This window comes from Corvus hawaiiensis, chromosome 7, assembly GCF_020740725.1.
Source record: "Corvus hawaiiensis isolate bCorHaw1 chromosome 7, bCorHaw1.pri.cur, whole genome shotgun sequence".
In the NCBI taxonomy this organism is placed as follows: domain Eukaryota; kingdom Metazoa; phylum Chordata; class Aves; order Passeriformes; family Corvidae; genus Corvus; species Corvus hawaiiensis.
In genome coordinates, this window is record NC_063219.1 from 29,073,446 (window position 1) to 29,095,620 (window position 22,175).

Genomic DNA, 22,175 nt, shown 5'->3' on the forward strand with positions numbered 1-22,175 from the left:
TAATACACAACACATGCACAGGCAGGCACGTATCTGAGAGCACTACCCGTACACAAATACACCAGAAAGGCAGCAAGCTGCCTGCAGTGCTACGAGGTGAGCTGACACAAACCATCCCGAAGCTGATCCATGTCGTCATCGAACACTGCTTCCTTCAGTGCAGTCTTGTCGTAAGTGTTGATTGTGTCAGCGTAAGGATAGGGGTTGTATTCCCGAGCACGGGGCCCTGAAAAGGCGCGGGGAGGCTGGGTGTTCAGGAGGGAGGTTTTGTTATCCAGAGCCATCCTTCCACCTTCCACAATGTCACTGCTTCCACGGACATCACCGGTAGGGAGAGCAAGGCCACCATCTCGAGATACCTGGCGGATCAAGCAGAGAAAAAAAGGTATGTTCAAAATTCTATGCAAACTGTAGCATTTCTGGAGTTCACCCACCAATAGGAAGAGGCACAGAATTATTTACATGTATTATTTATACATACCACTTAAGTAAAACTTCGATTACTACCTCTTTCTTTCACACGACTATACCTGCTCAAAAAAATCTCATGATCACAGTTTCTGTAACCACTCTTGCAGCATAAGATACCATATGAGCCGTGCACTTGGCAGTGATCACAGGTCCTAAGCCTGTGAAGGAAACCATTCATGCATTTTAAGAACTAACACTTCCCACTACAGACCTGACTACGCACACTCCATGCAAAAGCCACCACTGAGCCATGCCGAACCGGAGGAACACTAGACTGTTTCCATCCTACATGGGAATCCCACAGAAGCCCAGTGAGCACATTCCACAGGAGGCCAGAGTTCAAAGGGAGCCACGGGAAACAGTCACTGAAACCCCGTAATTAAGGTATAAGAAGCTAACAACCAATACGCAGAAGACGCCTATAAGAATACAGCAGGAAAAACTAGATTTTGTACACTAGCAATCCACAGACAGGTTTGATCACAATGTTTTAAATTGATCAAAACGTTTTAAAATTTCATCTATGTGGGAACATTAATCAATGGAATACTTACAATGTCACAGTCTTTCTTTCCATCACGTTTGATTGGCTCATTCAGGTCCTCTTGACTACGAAAGCTAAATTTCTCAATCGCTTCCGTGACTCCACGAAGAGAGCTGTAGATTTCATCAGAGTTTAGGTTCTCCGTGTCATAATCCAGCATACTAAAGACCAAACGTATATGAAATGTTACAAATGAAATTGGAATCCGCTTCTGACTGTTAACAAAAACAAGCTGGAGACAGATGGTTCGGAGTACCCTTACTAACAGTGACTGGTAACACAACATGGATGGAATCAAAGCAGAGTTCGGGTCTGAGTTTCCCTCAAACAGGGCTAAAACAAGGAGAAACACTGCTGTAAGTGAAGGGAAAACAGGTCCATTGTTTCTTACATTCAGTAAGTGCGCTACCTTCTGTAAACAAAAAAACCCTATCCACAGCATGGCAGTGTATTTAAAAAGGAAAATAATATCAATCACTATGAGAACTCAAAGGGTTGTGACAGCTGATGGAAATGAAATCAGTGAAATTTAAGTTTAATAATATATTAAACTATGACAGATTTAAATGGAAAGGAAAATGTATCTTGACATAAACCTTAGTCTAACATGGCCCATTTTAATTTATAAAGTAGTAAAACCTAACTCACTGACACAGTGCCTTGATAAAAAAAGCATTTCAGTTTGGCCCTAAGTTTGGGAATTCTCTCACTCAAATCTGACACTTTCCTGCAATCTATTTGTTCCTCAGAAATTTCTCAGCAACATAAATCCTCAAAAGTTTTGGGATTCCTTGAGGAGTTATCCAAAATTAAGTCCCATGATAAAATGCCTTGCATACAAGGGCAGATGATATTAAAAGATCTGGCTAAAGAGAAGTTCCTACAAGCTTGGAGAAAATAAAGAGGCATTATTGGCAGGGTTTTGCTCTATCTAGGAGAAGTTGAGTTTGCATGACAATCACTAAATTAATAGATCCAGCACCAGAGAACAATTTCTGGCAGAGTCTCGGATCTCAGCAGAGCCAGAAGCAAATAGACTGAATCAGACATTTACATCAAGTTGTTTGTCAATAAATGGCAAGAAGTGGCTCCCTACAGTGGTGAATTACTATTTCATAACACTTTGGGAAGGATGACAGGCTGGGCTTGGAGGCAGATGGCTGGACAGAGTTGTGTTCCTTTTCTACAAAAGAAAGATTCCCTATGAGGTGGGTGGGGGAAAAACCCAAACAAACAAACAAGAAAATCCCTTCTGAATTCTGGGTACACAGCTGTTATTTTCAATGGAACTAAAAGTAGGATATTAAATATCTATTAAATATCTAGAACCACAGCTTTTTATCTGGAAGAAACTTGGGAACTTCAGACAGACGATAAGATTGGTGCTGCCCAATTCCTTTGGGATTAAAACACTGAAAATAGCCATAATCCCTGGCTCCCAAGCAACGCGCTCGCACTACACTCACACAAGCATCAGCACCGTGTATTTTGGCAAAGAAACCAAAGAACAACGCCCCAAACAGTGTCTGGCAGGTCAGGGAGAGCAAGAAACCACTTAAAGAACAGACCAAGATCAGGAAACAAAAGCTGTTCATGAACCTATAGATGTCGAAGTATCCAGGGCTTTTGAGACAGCTGAACAACACTACTGCACTGTGTTGGCTTTCCAGACAGATGCGAAGGCAGTTTTTAGGTTCTTCAGAAGTACCACCCAGGAATAGAAAAATCTTTGTTTCATACAACCTCAAAAATCTACGTTTGGAGCTCAAGCACATTTAATTCATAGATCTTAAAGGGTTTTTCACACAACATTGAAGTGGGCAATGGAATCACCATTTGAAAAGGTGTATACTTGTGACACTACCTGTGTACTCACACCAAGAGATGACATGACTTACCAAAGGTCACACAATTAAATCCATGGCAAAAAACCCAAGAAATAATCACAGATATAATACTGACAATAAACCTTCTGCTGAAATCACCACTTCTTTCCTCAGGGATGAATTTTGCTCTACACTGTTACCAAAGAACAATCAGAATACAGACTCTTCAGTGCTAAAGGACTAAAGCAATTTCTCAGTGCCACCAATCTGATGCATTTGTCAAAGCACAAACCCACATTTTAATAAAAATCTAAAGAATCCAGTTATTTCATATGTCAGGAGTAAGCCTGTGTAGGAGGTCACATTATGGCTGTGCTCTACATGAATGAAAATTCTACAATGTGAACACACGTCTCTACTGACAGTATGTGCACTGGAATACTTCACAGACAACACAATGGGGGGGGGGAATAAAAGTAAAATGGAACTACACTCACCTTTCAGGGGAAAAAAAAAAAGGCACAAAAGGGAAAAAAATAATTATGACCCATGCAGAAAACTAGAGGAAAGGCACAGGATGAGTAAGAAGTGAGTAGAGATGAGCAGTGTTTAGGGATGTCACAACATTATTTTCCATCTGCTGCACAAAACCAATGCAGCTGTCTGTAAGTTTACCAAGATACAATTTGGCAGTTTTCCAGTCTGGCATAAAATACATTTTACTTCCATAAATTGTTACTCAGTTTCCAATCCAAACTATGTGTAAGTAATCCACAGTTTTGTGTCTTCAAGCAGTACACAGTAACTCACATCCTTGCACTTTCAGGCTCTGGGCTGGAATATACATTACATTATTCCAAACCTTATTATCTGGTTTCAGATCAAAAAAAAAAAAAAGGACAGAAAAAACACGCTCAACTAGTTTTATTCCAAAAAATCAACATGGATCTCCTCCATAGATATCTCCACAGTGTCCTGGCAGAGTCAGAACATTAATCTAAAGTTTTTAATTCTGCAGGTATTCACAGAGGTAACTACTATTGTATTCTATTTTCTCTCTCAGATGTCACAGCTTCTCAAATTTTGAGCCCTCAAAGAAAAAATTCTTTGCTTTTCTTTCAATAGTTTTTCATTAGGAACTTTTTGCTTTAAGGAAAGGTTATACATAGTCCTTCCTCAGGTAGGAAGGACTAAGTCTAAGTCACGAGAAACCACATTTACAGATAGTCTCTTCTCAGGGTTTAAACTTAAAAAAATCTAAGGAATTTAACAGAGATCTGACAAATTAAATTTGTATTCAGGTTGGGTTTTTTTATTAAAACCAGCATACAGCTTTAGTCCAGTATATTGATCCAAGATCTGTATGCAGACTGGAACAAAATGTGAGGGCACAGGACAAGGAATAGGTGTCGAAACTGTGACTGATAAAATCTTGTGGTAAGGACAATTTTAATTTCAATACTACAAATTTCCAAGATGTTCCACAATCACATTATACAAGCAAAGCTCTATGTGAAGTCACTCCTGAGCTGTATGTGTCCATCTGGAGGTACTCAAGTGCCACATGCACAGTGCAGCCAAATTGAAAGATCCTGCCCGTGGTATCATAATGCAACCAGCACCTGCCAAAAGTGCTCAGCAACTGTGTTCTGCATTGGAAACCAACTGTGAAACATCTTCCCTGCCATCTTCTTGAATGGGTGCAAGAGTCTGGAAAAATCCACTTTTTTTTATCCCCCCTTGCATGCTGCATCTTCCCCAAGCAGCGAGCAAGTGGCTGCCCAACACTCCTGCTCTCTGAAAGCTATCATCATCTCTTCTCCTTTTCCAACCAAAGCCTCTGCAAATCCCACATTTGAACAAATCCCACAGTGTGAAAGGGAAATAATACTGTGACACCTCAGACAACTTGGTTTAACAGGTAGCTTGTTACCTGGGAGAGTAAGAGCGTCTGAAAGTCTTGTGGGAAGGAGCAGTGGGGATGGAGTTAGGCTGAGAAAGGGGAGGGGGGTGCTTCGACAGCCCGTCTGCACTCCAACCCCAGAGCCGACTGCCGTGACCAGAGGAGAAACAAAAGAGAGAAAAAACAGAGAAAGGAGAGGGAGGAAAAAAAAAAAAGAAACTATAATCTGAGTGGCTTAGTGCTGTCATGCTGCCTTGGAGAGAGAAAAAAATTAATAGAAACAAAATTAAACAAGAATACTCCGTTGAGCCTCACAAGTCATTGTTTTGGCCTTTAGTATTCATTTCCATTTTTATTCCTAACATAATATGATTAACAAAAAATCCAGCCCCTGCTTGTACTAACCAGCAGATTTTACAAATGGATATAGCCTCTATAAACAACTCTATTTATAATGTTCTACGCAAACAATCCCTGGCCGCATGTGTATTCAAACTCTAAGCAGGTATTTCTAAGCAACAGGATTTCCCTGGAAGAAAGGAAAATTGGAGTTTATTTTTTTATCAGACACCTGAAGGTAGCTTGTAAAGTTTGTCTCCTGGTGCCTCTATAAAAGCCTGCAATCAGGCCCTACACAACCAGAAAACCTTTGCAAGGCTTAGGATCTGATCCTGTTTCACCAGATTCAAACGGAACCCAAATATGCAGCAAGTGAAAGTCAGTCTAGAGTGTAAATGCATCATGGGGACTTGGCCCAGGTCTCAGCAGACAAAGCTGGAACGACTGGGTAAAACCAGCCTCCGAGTTGATCCAGATCTCTCCTTAAACTTTCACAGCCCCTTTGAGTTACTGTTTGACCCTGTGCCTTTGGGTTGAGACATCCATCCCTTTGTCAATTTGTCTAACCTCTGCTTCTGTCCTTTTCCCATTATGGTACATGGATTTTAAAAATCACCTTCTAAATGAGAATAAATGCTTGAGCTGATGGAGTATTCACAACAACACTTTGTTTCTATTACATTTCAGCACTTTGTCTTGGATAGTTGTATTTGTATATGTGCAGGTGAAAGAAACTTTAAGATCAGAAGTGACAAACAAGTCAAGAATTGCTCCAGTGCAAACAGCAGCAAAGCCAGTTAAAAAACTCCTCTGAAGAGCAGTATCAAGAATTTCACTCATTAACCATCAATCAAATCCCACAGCTATTACATGCCACTATAATCATGTAAATACCCCAGACTCCCAGACTGCTGATCAGAAGTCTCACAGCTCAGGTCTCACCTACCTGAACACGGGCCACCAAACAATACAAGCTTGTCCTTATTGCATAAAGTGGGTGGCTTATTTTAATTCTGTTTCCGTGCCTTTGCTTGCTCAACTTAATACTGAAAGTGTCAAATTTTGTTTTTAATGGTATTTTCTATTATCAGTGAAATAGCAAGCATGTAAACTTACATAGCCAGATAGAATTGTTAGCCTTTTATTCTGATGTATTTCCTCTAAAGAGCTTTGAAGGACTAAATTTTTTTTTTAAATTTTAGGTGATTTTTGTTTATTTGTTTTTAATAATTGAAACTACACACAGGCTTCTGGGTTACTAATAATTGCAGAAACCCATCCCAAATGCATTCATTCACTATTCCTTCAAGTACTCCTACAAAATTCTAGGTGAAAGTTTCCAACCTGAATGTGACATTTAAGTTTACAGAAGTTGATCTACCATTCAGAAGAGTATACTAACACCAAAGGACTTTACAACTTAGTGTTTTCCTTTCTGTACTACAACGTAATTTATTAGATCTCAGAAGATTTTCTCTGTCCAGCACAAACTCAAGCCATTCATCTGTGCTTTGCCTAGGAAACATTCCTCTCTTTCAGTCTTAAGTCTGGGGTTTTTTTTCCTATTATTTTCAGTCTTCCCAAGTGCCCTTCCCTGCTTTTCTTTTTCAGAAGAAACATCTTTCTTCCATAACTCCTCTCACCAAAAACTAAAACTGTTAAGGGGAAAAAAAAAAAAAAAGCAGATACAAATGCAGAAGTAACTCACAGATGTAGTGGATATGTTATAGTGACCATGCAGCAGAACCGGAGGGAGTAATGAAGGCAGGAGAAAAGACTCTGTCCAAGACCCTGAAAGCATGCTACCATCCTGAAGGTCCTGCAGACGACTTCAGGGGATACTTAAGTAGATGCTATCATCTGGATAGGCAAAGCAGCTGCTTGCAGAGTCCAGTTCAACCAAAACATTCAAAATCTATCCAGAGAACCCAAATACATGTACACATAAATACATACATACACACACCCCCCAAAAGATCAGTCATCTGGAATACATACATAATACAGTAAATCTGTATCAATGAAACCTTGCTGATTAATGTTGAGGCTATTGTCCACAAACCATTAATAATATGGGAGAGCAGCTTAGCAGCATTTTCATATTCCTACAGGACCCAAACATCCTTTCCACACATATCGCAGCTCCAAAGACATGTATGCCTCTGGTTTTCACTCCAATCCATGCATCAAGAAAAAAAATAAAAGGAAAGCATATTCTTCAAAACCAAAGCTGGCATTAAGAACTGGAGATAACCCTTCCACTGACTGCACTCAGACTGCCTGCACAAGACACAGGCAGGCACAAGGTAAGCAGGGCCTGGACATGGAGCACCCCAGGAGGCAATGGGAATACACAACCTGACTACAAACCTTTGATGGTAGGCCCCATGAAAATGTAAAGCCAAGCCCACTTTTGGAGGAGAGGTACACAAAGAAACTGGGAATCTTCATCCTTTACACTGCTATCAGAATGACCTGGCTGTGCTTATGTTCCAAGTTTGTGGAGAGAAAAGTGATATTTCACACCAATGCTGAATAGCAAACAACAAGCATTTGAAATGGAAACATGACACTGAAGCACCTATACCAAAAAATGTAATACTGCAGCCTACCCTACTTACTACAATCTGTTAGCACATCTTTCAAAGCCTTTTCTCTGAAAGAAGGACAACCAGAACTACATTCTCCCTTTAAATCAGGACCATGCCCAAACTGTGCTGCACAAGACATTTTCAAGGAGGATGCAGCCCAGCAGAGCATCAGAAGCTACTGCCTCTAATTTGCAGTATTTGCCACTGCCTTTTCTACAAATGGCAAAAATCTGCAGATACTGTAACTGCTCAGAGGTCACTCACCACAAAAAAGTACAACTTCTCCCCTCCAAATATTTTAAAGGGCTTTCATAGCAGCTTCCACCTTTACCTATCACTGAAGAGTAACTTTTAAACATCACTCCTGAATAACTAAATCCATCAAGGAAGCAGGACATGCTTCTTGAAGACACCTAAATTTTTGAATAAACACCCCCAAGAACTCTACAGAAAATGGAAGGAATGATTGTTTTCTAAAGGAAATTCCTGGCCGACTGCATCCACGGCAGAATGCTCTTACATGGCCTCTCTAACTAATGCTTGAGAATAAATCACATGGGGAAGAAACCCCTTCAGTTTCTAAACCCAAAATTCTAGAAAACAACAGCAACAATGTACACTGGATTAATCAATACTTTGATATTTGCCTCCTGACATCAAGAGGTGAGAAGAAAGCAAAGACAAATAGAAAACAGTGAGTGAAGTGGCAATAAACAGTCGTGTCCCAATGGCAAAACCCAAAAAGCATGGTAAAAGGTTGTGGAATTATAAAATAAGTGCCACATGCAAACACGGCCAACAAAACCACAACATAACCACAAGGAGACACAGTTAATAATTTCCCATGACAGAAATCAGCAGGGCAACAATGCTCAAGTTAGTCAAAAAGGAAGCAACATAGTTGGAACCATTCCCCTGAAACTCTACCACTTAATTTCTTAATGAAACCTTTGTGGAAAAAACTCGTAATAGGCAACTCGACCTTGGCTTGCAAACTCGTCTTTTAGTTTGGAATTACAGCAGATTTAGAAGTTGCAAAAATGTATCTAGATATCCAAAATTTTCTCAGGAAACCCCAATGGTTCTTATGCTGCTGGAATTAGTACAATTCTTCATTAAATGCTAAAGGCCTGTACTTTCCCTGACACACTGGAACTCACGTGTCTAAGCACCCCTTCAGAGAGAGATTTGCAAGCAACAAACGCAGATCACAGATTTCAGTGTAAACTGCTACACTGCACAATGAACTGCAGTCCTCACCCAACATGGTTCCTTCCTTACATTTCTTCCACAAGAAATGTCATGAAGAGGACAGGCAGACAAGGGCAGCAAATTTAAGCTTTCCCAGCATGAATCAGATCTCGTCCAGGTAAGAGCTTGATACTTTCCTCCAATATTTCTGCGGTCCCAGAAGATACTGTTTACAATGTCATCTCTCCTGCTCTAAGTTTTAATGGTGCAAAACATCCACATTCCCAGCATCCAAGAGTCCATGCTGGCTGAATACAAGATTTTGGAGTGGACCAATATATTCTAGGGTAGCACCTGCAGCTTCAGCAAAACACCTGGTTGCAATAGACCTGCTGCCCAAAAGACCAGGCCACTACTCTGCTGGTGAGCAGCCAAGTGAGCAATTTGGGAGGTATTCAGCACTGAAACGCAGTCACCACCTCTGCTTGTCCTGCATCCTCACAAAGAATAAGAGGGGAACAGGAGATGCAGCACTTCTCTCAGCAGCACAAGCACTGTACTACAGTCAGAGGAATTACTGATCTCAAGTCCACACCTAAAAAATAGGCACAACCTGAAACTCCTGTTCTGACAGTGATCACAGACTTTGTGACATATGCAGTCTCAACAAGACCTTATTTCTTATGCTGCCAATTAATATTACCTTTATTTATTACCCATAAATGTAATTCTGAAGAAGGCCATGAAAGAAAACTAACATGATAAGAAAAGACATTAAAGATTACACAGATAGCATGAGGACTGGAACACTGAAGTCAATCACCAACCACATATTATCATGTTCAAACACTGCTTCTTTGCAGAAATCTACTGTAAACTTTTTGTCTTGTTTTTGCTTTCAAAGTGAGTCATATTCTGCAAACGCACACTCGGTGTTGAAATCCTTTAGTATTTTGCAAGGGGTTTAATTAGCCTGCCACATTACCTTGGAGACAGTCCACCATGGGAACAGTTGGTAGGTGAAGTTAAGGGGCTGGTTCTGCTGCTGGAGTGCCGGGAAGGAGTCCGACCAAGGGTATTGCTGGGAGAACCCTAACACAGAAGCAGGAAGACAGGGATTAGCAACGTGTTGCAATGCACAGACAGGAGTACAACAACAGGTCCAAACATTGCCTCTGTTTGCTCTAGACAAGCTTAGTGCAGTTTTGATTATGCCTCTTGACCTAAAAATCTGCAGCCATGGTTCATCTAGTCTTTAATGTGCTCCTGAAGATACGATTCTGAGGATAAAGCAAGTGTATGTGCACTTCTGTACAACCACAGTACCTGCAAATTTCAATACACAGCATGTACAGCCTGCAAATATTGCCAGAGAAATGGTTCATCAATCCAGCTATCCAGCTTCTCAAACAAGATTTGCAAGGCTCCAAAATATGCTCACCATTACCCTGGAAACTTAGCATTCTAATTACACAGCTATTTTCCACATTGTCTAAAGCATTCTGATTATGCTTGTTAGGAGCATAAGTAAGCAGTCTAACTTATCATTTTTCCACTGGTCTGCACAATTTTTTATACCACAGCAAAATGAGTAGAAATTGCTCTCAATTCTGACACTTTTCACATACAGTCAAAAGTATTAGAGATTCCAGACCATTTGCCTGGAAGCCTAACACTGCAGTTCTAGCTTAGCCTAAATTCTACTCGGCCCTGTTAAAGTGCAAAGATAGGGGGGTTCAAATTCCAGCAAGTTCACAAGATTTCCACATTAAAAAGAATAAAAGTTCCCTAATCCTTGCTGCTCTGGGAAGGGAAAGAAATTTCCTATTTAAATCTTCTACTAACATATTCCTTCAGTGAAATAAAAGTATGTAAGAGCTTCATAGAAAAGCAGAACATCAGGTAATAGGCATAGACAGAGGTGACCTTGTAGGTCACATTAAAGATCCTGCAAACTCCTTAAAAGACAATGTATCTGTTATTAAACTGATCTCAATAATAGTCATAAGCCCAGAAAATCTGTGGTATCAGGATCTGTTTTAGCCAAAAAAGTCATTACTGGCAGGACTTTCAAAAGCACCACCAACTTGAAAGCACAAACCCCACCAATTTTAATGCACTTTTCAGTAATTTTTTAATTTCTTCTGGTTAGGACTGTATTAAATTTTAAAATAACTCAGTTTTTTATTTTAATGGTCCCTATTAAAAGCAACATCAAACAAAAGCCTCTGTTGCCACATTGCTTCAAGACAACAGTTACAGATAATTCAAACTGAACATCTGCAACAGCTTATCAATGAGCTGCTGTCTTTGGGGCTCTGCTGTTTGCAAGGACAAGGGCCTCTCACCACACTGGTGTTACTGGAGTTCTTGAGGTGGTTGTGCAGGAGCTTGGTAGCACCATCCTGGAATGTTTTTGGCAAGGCACCAAGTAACATGGTAAACTCAGGGGTGTTCAGTTCAAAGAGAGAAATCAGGACTATTTGTGCTGCCTGAAAAGAGGAAGAAAGAAGAGACCATCAGTTTTTATTCTTTGAAAAGAGCATGCATTCTCATAGTAGTGAACCTTACAGTAAATGATGTGTGTTTCACTCAAAAAGAAGACTCCTCTACCAGACAAATCTTTGAAATGTTCTTTGTAATGTATTATAATAGCAATAGTTAATTTTTTTAGTTCTTAAAGCTTAAATATATTTTTGCATTTATATAATTATTTGCCCAGATGTGAAGTGTACAGCTATTCACAACTAGTGAGAAACTTTTACCATTGGCCTGTCCAGCACATATTTCAATTGAACAGGTTACTGCAAAGATTTACTGAGAACAAATAAAACTAGAAGTTCAAATAAGTATGAAGACTCTAGGACTGCAATTTGTCATTCCTGTGCTTTTTATGTGTGAGTGGGACTAGTTCTCTTCCCACCCAACCTCTCCTCCTCCTAGGGATCCTAAGTTTGTTTCATCAAATAGATAATCCACCTCTCCTTGTAAATCTTAACCCCACTGAGGCTGTTTCAGCAATTCAAGACTCCATCTGAAGTAGAAGATCTATGAGGATGGTAAGAACCACCATTCTCTCATCCATGGACAGGCTAAACCCCACCAGATTTCCTAAATTTAGTAAGTGAAACTGAGGTGCCACTGAAACAATTGAGAATTCTACCACTAATTTTAGTGGACAGGGTTTGCTTTATCTGCCTCAGAGAACTGCTGCCAGAACAGGATCTCCCCATATCCATTAGCAAACATACAGCTCTGCATATCCTGAACTAAGACAATGGAATCAAATGGGAATGGAAGCAGAATAAATCACAGTGTGCAGACCTGAAAAAGTAATTAACATCACATGTTCCTAACTAGACTTCCCCAGTAGCATCCAACCTGCATGGATGCACCAATTCTATGGGGTTTTTCCCAGACTTTACTTTGAAAGTATACAAACATACAAACATTGATAAATAGAACAATAAAAATGAAGCACTGATGAATGACCTCTGATGGTCTGCAGCAGCACCTTCTCCAAGGGGCGTGTAGCCATTGACACATCAACTTCCAGAATATGTATCTGGACACAAAGCAGTGGCTTGGGCTCACAAAGTTAAGCAGCAAAGCTACACACGCTCTTATTTTGGAAAAGCATACACACATGCTTAGGAAGAGCAGATGCTTGTGTTTGACCCTTTCAGGAACTTTCTAAAATCTCCTAAAAATGAAAAACAACTTTGAAAAGGGTGTAAATGTAATTCCCTGCTGTGGGGATAAATGTACATTCAATGTTCTCATCAATTTAAAGAAGGATTTTTTAGTAAATAATGTGTTCACAAACATACTGTGCCATAATTAAGTGTATCTGCAATTCCCTATGGAGTGGAATTCTTCACAGATGATGAACTTGAGTACACAAGAACCTTTCATAATGGAGGGGAATCACAGTACCTCATTGTTTCAGTGTGCAAACTGCAACTCAAGCTATACTGTTTTCTTCTGCCATCAGCAGCAACTAGCACAGCTTTGTATAGAAAAACATTTTCCGTCTATGAAAGTTTGGTCAGTGTCATCCTTTTCATTTGGCCAACAAAGGAACCCACAGCACTCAATGAGCTTCCAAGGACTGCAGCAAACAAGGTCTTCAGACTTCATTCCAGATGGATCATGCTGCCTCTCCTGCCAAAACTCTCACTGACTTGAACAGAAACACAGTATGTCATTATTCACTCTATTATAAAGATCTAAGGATGATAGAAGCGGGGAGATAATTTTCCCTGTGGCTTTCTCAATTCCATAGTCTACTCTCCTCTGACCTGAAGTTTTGGGCAACTCTGCCATGAAGCCTGCCTGGTATCCAACAAGGAAGTGTATTTCTGTCCATTTTGATCCAAGAACTTTTAAGTTTTCACCAGCACAGTATTTTCTGTAATAAAAATATTACTGCACACAAGAGATCTCAGAACAAGGAACAGCAAGTTTCAGTGAATGCAAAGTGACAAGTCATGCCAGAGTACATTCCCGCTGGTGAACAGCATGCGCATCCTCGATGGTTAGGAGTGGACATGCAGATCCTCCATGTCAGAACAAGCAGATCTCACATTCATCGAGATTAAAAACAAAGAAACCCAAAAACCCCAAAACCGCAAAAAAACCCCAAACCAAACCCCATGAAAATTGATCAACAAGGTTCCCAGACTGAGAGATTGCTTAGAGATTAGAATATCTGGAGTTATCAACTGGTAAGTTAGGAGCTGCCCAAGGTGTGAAAGGATTTCCGATACCTTTGTCCCACGAATCTCCCACTGATGGCTTAGAAATAAAGTCCATCCTTGGAGACCTCCTAAGTAAGTAGGGCAACCAGGTGCAAGAGCACACACACACTTTACGATGGGACATTCTGGAAGGACCTTTCTTGTATGACAGAGATGTTCCAGATGCATCTCACAAATCTGAGCAAAACCTTCATCAAAGCTCCACCACAAACACTAATACCACAGACATTGTCCTACAGGAGTAGCTGAGAGAAGTTTCAGGTCTCAGAGATCACTACAGTTTTGTTCCACTTTTGCACTTAGACTTTAATAAAAACAGAACTACGTCTGCCCTCCCTCTTTGCACAAAATACAGCTTGTCTTTAGGAGTGGCTGCCAGTATTCTGTGTACCCAGTGCTCTTCAGCAGCTTCCCTATCGCCTGTAAATAGTCATTGGGCTTTGAATGAAGTGCTGAACAGTAGCTCCCAGTGCTCACAATCTTTTGTGGCCTCAAAGAAAACAGACCTATAGTTTATGCCTTTTGAAATAAAGCCAAGGACTACTACATCCTGAGAATGGTGCTCCAGTAAAAGTCTCAAAGGCAACACTGGAGTTACATGGGTAAAACCCTGTCTGTGCTCTTTCTAAATCGTCCTCAGCCATCCAACTTCACTTCCAAGTTTATTTCAGGCAAAAGCCATTATTTGGAAGTGCACCCATAATTTCCTACCCAATATTTAACACACAAAGGTCTTGGTCCCTACTACCATAAGATGAACACTGTTACTTACTGGCTTCAAAAGCTGGAAGATCCATGCTAGCTTGAAATCACATTTGTAACATGCTCCAAGTCTCACTCCTGCAATACTTCCCATTTCTAGTACCAATAATTTTATTTCAGTAATGAAGAGCATCAGGAGCAGCATTTCCACATCTGTCTTAATAGTTAGATCTGGACACACTTGATAACCCTCTAAGTTTCACTTACCTAGCATACTTTAACCTAATCAAAGGATAACTTCTACAGATAATGTTAAAAAGAATTTTGAATCTGTGGATTTTCAGCTTGTGACAAATCAGAGACATTTTCATAATCTCCGAATTTCTCGACATCTTCTGAAAATCTTGTTTCACTAGATTACTGTCAGAGTAAATAAATTTAACAAGCAATAAAAAAACCTTGTTTCTGTACACAATGCACAAACATTCTCCATGCACTCATGCTTGATGATATATAGTTTGAAGAAAGTAATATCTGAATTTTCCCTTGCCTTTGTGTCCCTGTACCATTAGTACAGAACACTAATCCATCTCCTTCAGTGACATATAACGTAGACCCTACAGATTATCTAACCTTAATGAAGCCATTCTCTGCTGGCTTGAGCTGGAGAAACTCCAGTCACTTCAGAGCCCGACTGTGCTAGAGAGGGGGTCTGGCTCAGTGTCAGATTCTTGAATCATTTACAAAGGATTGCTTATGTAACTTCATTATTTTCCTTATCACAATGCAGTGAGGGATCAGGTTCCACCAGCCAGTGGCAGCTCCCAAAGCTGCACACTTAGGTCACTGCAATTCCTGCTGTCCAACAGTGTCAGCTGCTAAAGGGACACAAATGCTTTAGCAATATCTGTTTTTTGTTTTTACCTAGATGGTGGATGATAGTCAGATTTATCAAAAGCTGTAACCTTTTCAACTTGGCTGAATTACAAGAAAGTCTCTTTGAAATTGTTTGGGCTTATTAAGCAAAAAGATCAAGGCTAAGTGGAAAAATACATTGATTTTAGAAAGGAAATGTGGTCAGTGACCTAAGGTTAATAAAGTGCCTTATGATTGCTGCTGCTACTGCTGGTCCAGTGGACCAAGCAGAATAAGCAGCTAGTTGCCTGCCTACGTGAAGGCAGTTCCCAATTTACTCAAACATTTATTGGTGATGGGCTCCCAACACAGGCAGCCCCATAAACGGAGGGGACTTTGTACCCTGATCCTTTATGAGGAACTACAACAAGACAGTTAACAGAAAAACACATCAAAGCCAAAAATCACTTCAGACAGACACACTTTTTTCAGGCTCCCAGTCCAGGTCTCTTTGCACAGCTAGACAGTTGAGTTGAGACTGCAAACACTATTAGTGTGATTAGTGCACAAGGCTTTCAGTCTACCTGTTTACATTTCTCTTCCAAGTTTCCTTCACCAGGCCCTGAGGAGGCTGTAGTTGTCCTAGCTGGCAAATCCTCACCCACCCAACTATGCATCGTCTGGGTTTGACAAACAGGAAAGTTGATATTATTCAAAGAAAACAGATTTCAACTCAATCACCTAAACAGTACACATGCTATCTTTTTGCAGAAGAATTCTGATCAATTTCTTGCTTCATTTCAAGTAACAAAAAGCATTATTTGATGTCATCAGAAGAGCACTTCTTTCAGCAGAGGGCAGCGGAAATTAAATTAAAATTAAAAATTAAATATTAAATTCAGCCACAGCTCTCAGGCTTACAGATCATCCCTTAGTTCTTCTACAAGGCATTGCTGTGGCAACCTCCTGGTGGCCTCCACAATCACTTGAAAACATCTGCTGAGGTGCAGAGCCTAGGCCTTGCTGAACTGAGGTGGCACTTGCATCTGGCCAGCCAGGAATGGGGGAATAGGTGCATCTCCCGGCACCTGCCCTCACAGATATCTCTAAGTTCAGAGTAAGTTACAGTTGAACTTGCAAACTCCTGTCCCCAGTCTGGACATCAGTCTGATGGACCAACACGGCCTATAAATGCCTTTTATCACGTGATCAGTCTGGGGAAGAACCTCAGTAACATCTACTCACTTTTGACAAACACAATCATATTCTGAATGCATCACACACTTCACCATCCAGTCTAAGGCAAATGTGGTTTTTAATAACTTAGGACACAATGGGGCAGAGAAGCTCTCTCCCACGTCACTTTGAATGATACTAAACTGCAGATCAAATAGAGATCCACTGAGATCAAGAGGCAGCATTTGCACATTAGGCAGCTTGCATTAGCACACACTGGCACACGGCTTCAATTCTCCAGTGAGTGGCTGATGTTAAGTGAGTTATTCACATCTACTGAGAGTTTGCAAGCTCTAAACAAGTGTTACTTCAGTGTACTTTCCAGCAGACAATTAAGTATGAGCTGCCACTGAACTAACAAACTATCTAGTGAACCAAACCTCCTGCTTGTTCCTTTTTCAGGCCTAGAATCAGATGAGCAAGGACATCCACAACACAGACACAGATGGCAATATGAAGCACAATGGCTTTAGCAGTTTATACATAATCCAAGCACGTTAGCTTGAGTACAAGTTTTTAAACACACAGTTTTCCCAAAACACTTGTATTAGAATATGCTGTTCACATCCACATCCTGAAAAGAAAGAATTTGTTTAACAGATTTAAATACAGAAACAGATTAAATCCATGTTGCTATTGTGTTTTACACAGTACACACTTAATGCATCATGAAAGCCTTTTACAAGTCAGAGATGGTTGCATTACAAGTGTCAAAGGCATCTCAGAAAAGTGACAGCAAAAAAGATGCAGCACCAAATCACCACATGTTTGGATTACTTTTCTATAGCAGATTACGATTCATGTGCGCTGCTGACTGATGACCTAGGCACAGAAAAGACCATGGCAAAATGTACATTATTTCTTGAAAACCAGACATTACCCCAGAAATCAAGCTGATGAAGGCTGCCATGAGCAACTTTGCTCATTATGAAGTGACAGTTGTTGCAAAAGCAGGTTTCAGGACTAGAAACAAAGGTTACACTTCATTAACAACTGAGAAATTTTTCTTGTACACCTGGCATGACAGAAGTCTGAATTCTCAGGCAAAAGTTCCCACATATAAACTAAGAAAGAAGAGCTACTGAAGTCATACGGTTTGTAATGAAAACACGCACTTTAATCTGCACGGAGTTTCAAAATGCTAGAGGAAGTATGGCAGGATTATCTGTCACACTCCAAACAGCTCTGCAATGCATCACGTAAACATCACCTCTAGACCTGATTTTCAAAGCAGATACATCACCTATACCTGTGTAGGGGGGTGTGTGTGTGTGTTTATACAATGGCACGTACACACAAACATACTGCGCACATACACATAATATACGTGTGAGTACACACACCCTGTGAAGCTATTTCTTCTCTCATATTACCACACACTAGCTCCTCTAGCAAACAGAGTATGTGCTTATATTCAAACTGCTTTCAGCTCAAAGCATACTAGAGGGCTATATAAAGTGGAGGGACTTGTTTTAAGGAAATCTACCCCAGCACCATGCTTCCAGCAAGCACACCATGATTTTCTGGCCACTAACACTGGGTGAAAACCATTTTCCTTACACTGAGTACACTAAAAACATTTGGGCTCTCATAGCTCTGTAGCATCAAATTCAAAACAAACAGAAAATGAGGGATACTATTTTGGAAACACAGCTAGGACACAGAGATCCTTTTTGTTGTAATAGCTTTAAATCAAGTAAGCACTACAGTCCACCAGGTGCCATTTTTGATGTATTACACTATTTTTCCTAACACTATGTTTTAAGTGCCAGACAGAAGTTCCTCTGGGCATTTAGACTGAGTTTGACTTCTTTAGGAATATTTTTTGGCTAAAACAATTTGCCATTCAAAAGCATTTCTGCAAATGTCCTCTTTGCCACTGCTACTGCAACAGGCCATGACCAACAGCGTTTATTGCTCAACACCAGCAAAGATCAGCAAAATGCCATTTCAGCTCACTAAGAGGCTTTGGGAGTGCTCTTACAGTGACACATCTGTCCTAGAGTTGCAGAAATCAGCCTGATGCTAGATGGAAAATTAAAACTTTGAAGAGATTTTAGAGGTTACATGGCATCACCATGCAAAGGAGCTTAATTTCCTTTCCTTAAAAGTGTTTGCTTTCCTCTCACTAGTCCTCCTCTTACAGATATCACAGCAATATTTTATCCAAAGTTGCTCTATCTAGGCTTTACTGATAGACAGGATTTCCTTACCAAAGTGACAATATCAATATTTCTCAAGAAATTACCTTGAGGATTACTAGTTAAAGAATTAATTACGTTTTCATTGCCTGCTTCAGCTTATGAAGAGTCTGCTGGCCTGCAGCTTTCTCTCTGAAATCTTCACCTTCTGCATAATTCAGAAACTGTTTCTCAATCAGTTTTCGTGAAAAAAAAAATGATCCCAAAGTAATTTTCTTTGGCTATCCCTACACATCACCTGAAAACCAGTGGTACCAATCCAAGGAGGGCCTTCCCCAAGATACTCCCAGGGGGGCTTCATCTTCATGAAAATTAGACCAACACAAGCACCCTCCTGGGCTTTTTGATTCATTGCAGTGGTTCTAGTTTCTTACCAAAACCCATCCAACTGTCTGTATTCAAGGGCAGCTTGCAGTGACAAGTGAGGCAGTTGAAAGAAAAAGTTTTCCCAGTTACATAAGTGGAAGGTAGAACATGATGTACATGTGACATAAGGCTGCCCATAACATGTAAAAATGCCTTCAGGCTTGTAAAATAAAACCACTGTAGGAATGTCTCATCAATAGAGAAGCCAGTCAGGATATTTGAAAAAAAGGAAAAAATTTCTTCTGCTCCAAGATTAGTACTCCAAATACCAATCAGGCAATACAGATCTTGTTATTTATCATTAAGACCAGACCTAGGCTGATTGACAAGATGGTAAGAATTGTCACTGGCCTTCACCTCAGGCGGCCTCATTCCCCTTCAGCCTCAGTACAAGGTCCTCCTAAACATTAAGATCCTGTGTGCCCTCACAGCTGATTCCATACCCACAAATTCTGGGCACTTATGTTAAATAAAAGTTTCCATTCAGACAAGCCTTGGACAGGAGGCTTCTGTAGGCTTTGGCCAGAGTCAAATGAGAAGCCTTATTCTAATTTCCATTCTCAAACTGATGGCTCTTTTCCAAGATCAAAGTATTTTCCCACACAGAGCCCATGCCTGTCATCCAAATTCAATAAGCATTTTACCTACGTAAGGATTACACAACAACTTTGCTGGCAGTATTACTAATAAAATGGTGAAGTTACTGACTTATAATGTCCTCACAGACCAGTCATCACAGTATTAGCATTGCTATTGTGTTACTTTTCTCTGTGGCAATTAACTGGCTTTTGTATAATTATTTCATCAAATCAAACAATTTCCAGAGGAAAGTCAGAATTAACACCCTGCTACAGAGGGGAATAAATCAGTGCAGAGGAAAGTCAAGTACCTCATACAAGGCTAGATACTACTGCAGTTGAAATCACAGCTCAGTTATCTGAAAGCCTGATCTGTGCCCTGCCCACTGGTAAGCTCTGCTTGGGGAAAAAGCCATGAGCTGGCTGCATGTGCAAGCATCACCAACAGGTGCTCTCCTCACACTGGAAACACATCCCATCCAGGTCTCCAGGCAGCACTGCAGGACCTGCTCCTACCCTGTGGCTTTTGTTCAGCATGGAGGGCAAATGCCCTCCCCTTTCTTCCAGCACTGCTTGCAGGAAGTAAACCTTAAGCCGAATGCAGGGTAAACACCCACAAGTACTAACAATCTTTAAAACAAGACAAATATTTACCCATAACACACTGCAGATCACCTTATTTTAAACCTAAAGCTTGACAGTAAGTTTAACTGTACACAGTTCATGGCTACTATCAGCAGTTTAAATGGTTTCTGCCCTGAGAGGGAATCACGACATTTTGTCAATGACACACTCTTTAGTATCAACTGCATGTTTCTCATAGTACATCACATTTTCCTTGTGATAACAGAGCTTATGTTTAACTACAGGCGTCATTCCATACAGGACCATAAATTGTTCTATGCAAAACAGCATTTCCTTTGACTTTTTCTGATTTCACTGGCTACAAAACTTGAGCTGTAGTTCCAAGTCACGTCAGATTGGTTAAGTGTGCCCATTAAGTGTACTTAAGTGTTGTCACAAGAATACATAAAGTAATTAATAAAGCTGTAGCATTCGGTTTGAAAAGGTTTTTGGGCTAAATGACATTTTTTGTTCTATTTTTCCACAGTGCCTTAACACTATGTGGCTGGGACCTCTACAACCATCACACAGTAAATAGCAGTAATGGACAGATGATCACTAACAAAAGGATAACCTCAGTATAGACTGAAAATATAATCAATTTCTTGAACAGACACCTTGACTGCTATCACAGGATCAGATCTGCATGACTAATTACCACGTGCACACAACAGCCACATGCCTTCCCCACTGGTGAGAGAGATCACCAGTGTGAGGAACTTTGTTTTATCTGCCTCTGCTCAAACCCCAGACAGAACAGCATGGCCACCACACACAGATGCTACCTGCATTACGGTAGAATTCAGTAACTCAGACTTGGGTGAGGAGGATATTGGCTGTGGGACTACATCTCTTGGGGGAAAGAGTCCCCGCCTCCACGAGTAGCTGATCAGCAGCATCACTGTTCCACCAAGTCAGCCACAGTCATACCTGTGGATTGGACTACACCACCCAGGAGCCTTCAGTACCAAGAATGATGTGCACTCTTGACAGCTTGCAGGAGTGAGTTGATTACAGTGGTAGTCTTAAGCCCAGATTCTACTGAAAACCTACCTATTTTTACACTTTTTACAGGCCTCTTGTGGTATTCAATCACCTGAAGACAAAACTGAATTCTTCTCCTTCCCAGTAATCTCCACTGCCATCTCCATTTTCAGGTTGTCACAGTGTTTACAAGGCATGGTCTGCTTTGCATTTAAAAAACCTCAGATCCTGAAGGCGACCATAGTACCTTCCACAAGGGTGGAATCTTCTGATGCTTAAATGAATCATCTTGATATTCAAAAGGTACTGCTTTTTTTTTTCCCAAGTTATATTCTCAAAAAAAGCACGGCAATACTCAATTGTGTTCTTCAGAACATTTCACCTGCCTGGATTGGCTCTTGATAATCCAATTCACTATTGCATAATGAATTTATTAGTCTGTTAACTACAGTCCTGACAGAGATAATAGCCAATGATTGCTTATAAATCCTTTGCTTCACTGTTTCTTCTAAAGCCTCTGGTTTGTACTATGTTCTTAATAAAATCAGAGTACAGCAACGGTATGATGAAATAAAGATCACCTGTGCATTTGTTTTTAGTAGCCTAACTTAGCTGAACTGTGTAATAATTTATTTGAAAACTACAGGCAGTGAAGGCAAATCCAAGTCACATGCAGGTTTAATAAAAAGACATTTTGATTCAGTAATCTCTTGTCAGCCCCAAGGCACTTGCCCAAGTACTGCCCAGGCAGAGCTTGCTGGAAGTTTTTGCCAGAGCTGTGCAAGCCATTGGAACAGACAGAAGGATGGACACCACAGTGAGCACCTGCTCCCCACAGCCCACAGGGAACAGCAAGCGTCCAATTTTTCAGCTGCAGCATACTTTGCTCTGCTCCCTTTGCACGCAGCAATGATGACCTCTAATGGTGGAATGTTTCTCCTGCTGAGCAATATGCAGAGATTTTGCTTTTCAATGCATATTTCTACTTAAAATAATCAGAACTT

General features: G+C 40.5%; 1 protein-coding gene and 1 long non-coding RNA gene across 43 annotated transcripts in view; one reads left to right on the forward strand and one right to left on the reverse strand.

Annotated features, from left to right (window-relative positions):
* CLASP1 (cytoplasmic linker associated protein 1) overlaps positions 1-22,175 on the reverse strand; it is a 173,814-nt gene that overhangs the window by 20,968 nt on the left and 130,671 nt on the right. For 22 of the 42 annotated variants that reach the window (XM_048310272.1, XM_048310291.1, XM_048310283.1 and 19 more), the window contains 5 exons: positions 11,214-11,357; positions 9,851-9,957; positions 4,775-4,891; positions 1,026-1,176; positions 113-359 (listed from right to left, as the gene is read on the reverse strand). In XM_048310272.1, the coding sequence (XP_048166229.1) occupies positions 113-359; positions 1,026-1,176; positions 4,775-4,891; positions 9,851-9,957; positions 11,214-11,357 (766 nt within the window). The remainder of the gene's footprint in view (positions 1-112; positions 360-1,025; positions 1,177-4,774; positions 4,892-9,850; positions 9,958-11,213; positions 11,358-22,175) is intronic. The other 20 variants (XM_048310308.1, XM_048310310.1, XM_048310315.1 and 17 more) reach the window with 1 other exon arrangement.
* LOC125328974 lies at positions 302-21,778 on the forward strand. Its single transcript, XR_007204990.1, has 2 exons — positions 302-385; positions 20,675-21,778. It is a non-coding gene; the product is annotated as an uncharacterized LOC125328974 (long non-coding RNA).